The sequence below is a fragment of the Eurypyga helias genome, unplaced genomic scaffold (assembly GCF_000690775.1).
Source record: "Eurypyga helias isolate BGI_N326 unplaced genomic scaffold, ASM69077v1 scaffold29620, whole genome shotgun sequence".
NCBI lineage: Eukaryota > Metazoa > Chordata > Aves > Eurypygiformes > Eurypygidae > Eurypyga > Eurypyga helias.
In genome coordinates this window covers 9,990-13,877 of record NW_010224351.1, presented here as the reverse complement: position 1 = coordinate 13,877, position 3,888 = coordinate 9,990, and the positions used below count along the sequence as shown (strand labels likewise).

General features: G+C 54.8%; 1 protein-coding gene across 1 annotated transcript in view; it reads right to left on the bottom strand.

Annotated features, from left to right (window-relative positions):
* Positions 1–2,167: 2,167 nt before the first annotated feature.
* The window catches only part of E2F4 (E2F transcription factor 4, p107/p130-binding), a gene marked incomplete at its 5' end in the record, with an annotated part of 10,587 nt that continues 8,866 nt past the window's right edge, over positions 2,168–3,888 (bottom strand). Inside the window, 2 exons of the mRNA XM_010161296.1 lie at positions 2,168–2,289; positions 2,567–2,611. Coding sequence (XP_010159598.1) covers positions 2,174–2,289; positions 2,567–2,611 — 161 coding nt within the window. The remainder of the gene's footprint in view (positions 2,290–2,566; positions 2,612–3,888) is intronic.

Genomic DNA, 3,888 nt, shown 5'->3' with positions numbered 1-3,888 from the left:
GGCAGAGGGGACACACAGGCTGGGGCGAGGGGGGAAACTCTGGACAAAGTTTTTTTGTTTATTCACTTCAGAGAACACTGTACAAATATTACAGGCAATTATCTTTCCTTGCAAAAAAAAGTATAAAAATAATCTTTATATATGAATCAAAAGTTCATTTGCGACTGTAAATTCTTCTCTAGGAATCTGTTTCCAAAGGTCGTCTAACTGGTGGTGAACACGAAGGCATGGGAGAAGGGTGAGGGCCAGGCAGCGCACAGAGAGCTCGAGCCATGCCAAAGCCACGGAGCCTGGCGAACGCACGTGGGTTCGGGCCAGCTTCCGCGCCAGCGAGGGAAGGTTCAGGGGCTGCGAGCTGGAGGTTCACCCCCCGGCAGGGTCCCACGCCATGGCAGCTGCCTGCTGCCACGCCACAGCGTCCCGTTGTTATTCCCGAATGCTCTTCCCATGGATGCCGGTGCTTCGGGGGTGCAGAGAGGAACAGCTCTTCTGGAGGAGTCCCGCACGGAACAGGATGGCCCGAGGAGCCACCCTGGGGTCGGGAGTCTTCTCACCCCCGCGGGCTCCGAGAGTTGGAGACTTTACATCCCCTGGTGCTGCAGCTGGTGGCGTGGTTCACCCTCGGCGAGCAGCGAAGCAGAGAAGTTAAACATCAGCTGGTTACGGGGATGGCTGCAAGGAACCCAGCTGCAACAGCCAGCCACGCTCCCGGCCTGGCCCTCTCTTCGGCAGTTTGCGGAGCAGGAAAGGCAGGACAGTTGCTACCACCTCACTGGCAGGCAATGTGCAAATCTGAAGACACCCAAATACAGGATCTGACCGAAAACCACATCTGGGGCTTGTAAAATACAACAAAAAAATCCATCAGGGCGTTTTACTCCAGTGGAACTGCACAGGGTCTGAGGCTGGTACCACCAGATCATCACAACGAACCCAACAGCAGACCTTCCATTACAAAGCAACGAAGAAAATCTTGTGGAAAAAGGATGCAGAGAAAGCATCAGGCTAGGGAGCGACCTGCCGCAGGATCGGGAACGGGGAGCAAGGGTACGGACACCAGAGGAGCAAATTCAAATATACAGAAAGGCTGATCCTGAGCAGATGCCGAGAGAGAAATAGGCGGGGGGGAGGAGAAAGCACTGTTTGACACCACCTACGTAACGTGTCACGGCAAAGGGCTACTGAATTGCTGCTGCTTGGTCGCCTTTCGGACAGGTGAAGGCTCAAGTGCATTGGTTGGAGAAGACAGCTGTTTGCAAACACGAGCAGGCTCTGCTGTACCTGGAGTATCTTACAGGCACCAGCCGGAGCAGTCTTATCCTTTCAAACATCTCTTCACTCAGGCAAAAACACAAATTAAAAAAAAAAACCAAAAGCAAACCCCATACTGGCACCTCTTCTTTAGCCCTGCAGAAACAGCCCAGCTGCTGCAACAGGAGCTGCAGCCCCCGGGCTCGCGCATCAGCAGACTGCTGAAAGCCGAACCAGCGTTTCGCAGGAGCGGGGAACGCCTCAGCTCCTGGGTCCTACTGGGAATGCTCAACTCCCCACTCCCACTAGGAGGCACAGCTGGCTAAAAAAAAGTGCTTTTTCTTGTAAAACATACTACCTTGGTCTGGAGTCACTGGAAGAAATGGACACTCGGGTGCCGTCTTGTTTTTTCCCCTCGTCATTCAGAAACACAACCACCCCAATCTGAGCCGCTCACACCGAGAAATGTCGCTAACTACCTCCGGGCTTGCGAAGTGGCCGTGCCATCAGGGCTCCTTGTAGCAGCGGGTACCTAGGGAGGTGCAAAGTGCCTCGAGGAGTGCAGGAGAAACCAAGGCATGCAGATCTGGGGAAGCTCGGAGAGGCACGTGGGCAAACTCTACGGGTGAACTGGGAACACTCAAAACACAAACCCTCCAGAACGAGGCCCAGGATCCAGTGGAGAGAGGGAGACGCGGTGGGGCGAGATGCACGTGCACCCTGCACGTGCGATGGAAGAGGAAGAAGCTACGGGGAGGCTCCCGGCCCACAAGTCCGCATCTCTTGGTTCTGAGTCCATACGAGAGCATCTCTGAATCGCTCACTCATCGAGCTCTAGCACAAAAAGGAATCCAAAAATAGACACTTTGCGAAGAGTTACAAAACGGTCTGTGTTTGCGAGGCTCACGGCCGCACGGAGGAGTCAGAGGTTGAGGACAGGCACGTCAAAGAGGTCACAGACGCCTTCGCTCTCATCCAGGTTGTAGATGTAATCGTGATCTCCAGGTGGAGGGGAGAGGCGGAGCAAGGGAGCAAACACTGGGAAAAGAGAAGCCAAGTGGGTTACAAAACTCAGCCGAGAGCTGCAATGGGCACCGAGCGGAGCCACCAGGTCACCTTGCTTCAAATCAGCCTTGTGATACAGAACAGAGAGACTCTCCTGGTTCTCACACCTCTCAAGGGACTGACAGGACAGCGAGAACAGAGTCTGCACCCAGAGCCCAGAAAAAGACGAGGGTGAGTCTGCAATCACAAGGCAGGTGAAGTCTTCCTCCCCCAGCACGGCCACATCACGAGGGGGAGGCTCAGGACTCACCTTCGGACGACATCAGCTCTTCCAGCAGCTCAGAGTTCATACATTCTGGGGAAGAGACGAGCGTGGTTAAGCAACACGCGCTGTTTTCTTGGGTCGCTCCTGTGTAGCTCCCCACCCTTCCCAGGCCGCTCCCCACCCGTTATCCCTTCCCGGGCTAAGACACAGCGCGCGCAGCAGGAGGTTCGGGCCTCTTGCCACGGGCGAATGGGAATATCCCTGTCAGACACCCTGACCCACGTCACGCGGCTCTGCAGGGGGTTTCTGCCCACTTCGGCTCAACCACACACCACTCCCCCACGACGGGCCGTGCTGTATCCCTGCGCCAGCCTCCTCCGAAGGGAACTCTCCAACACACACCTGAGACCGGGCTGGTAAAGCCCGACATACAGCCCTGTTACCCACCAGCTTTGCTAAGAGCGGGGGAAAAAATTGAAACCCAAATGAGCTGTTCCAGGAGCAGCAGAACAAACGAGTCTCCCATTCCTGCAGGTTTGTGCCCTTCATCCCCCTGACTTCCCAAGGCAATGCTGCAGCGATCCCAGCCAGCGGCCCCGGCGCGTGCGCTGGCTGCCCGCTACCGAAGAGAATGAACGCCCGAGCTCTGCCCACCCTTCCTCAGTGGGCCAGTAACTCCGCTCTCCCCTCCGCTGCCCACCCAAAACTGCAACATAATCATCTCCAAAATGTCATTCCTCCCTCCAGCGTTCTTCTTGGCGAGTAGGTTCATGAGGGTAGAGAGACACCCGCGCAGGGCACGGCCAAGTCAACCTCTTCTTTAGGAAACTGTTTGAAAACAACCCTCCGAACACCCCTCTCACTTGACGAGGCACAGACAGTGAATCTCTAACTCAGTCTAACCGGGAGGATGACATACCACCTGCACGTGGAACAAGCTTTCAAACAGAAACCCACGTGAGCCCGTTTTCAAGACCACTATCCGCAGCAGGCTATTTCCCAGAGGACAGGAACCTGCCCCTCTTAATTCAGTGCCATGGGATGAGAGAATTCCAACAGCAGGCGACCAGAACAGGGCTAATACCAGCTCCGGTAAACAGCAATTAAATGCCGAGCCTGCGTTCTCCGATCAGGGCTGGTCATACAGCAGGGTGTGTCTACATGTGTGTTGGAATACAGGCTTTTCCCAGGACACAAGTTTAAAACAAGGAGTTATTAAGCAGCCATTTAAAAGAGAGAAAAAAACATGCAGGAAAAGTAATTCCAATAGGAAACACTAAGGAATCATAGGATCATAGAATGGTTTGGGTTGGAAGGGACCTTAAAGACCACCCAGTTCCAACCCCCCTGCCATGGGCAGGGACACC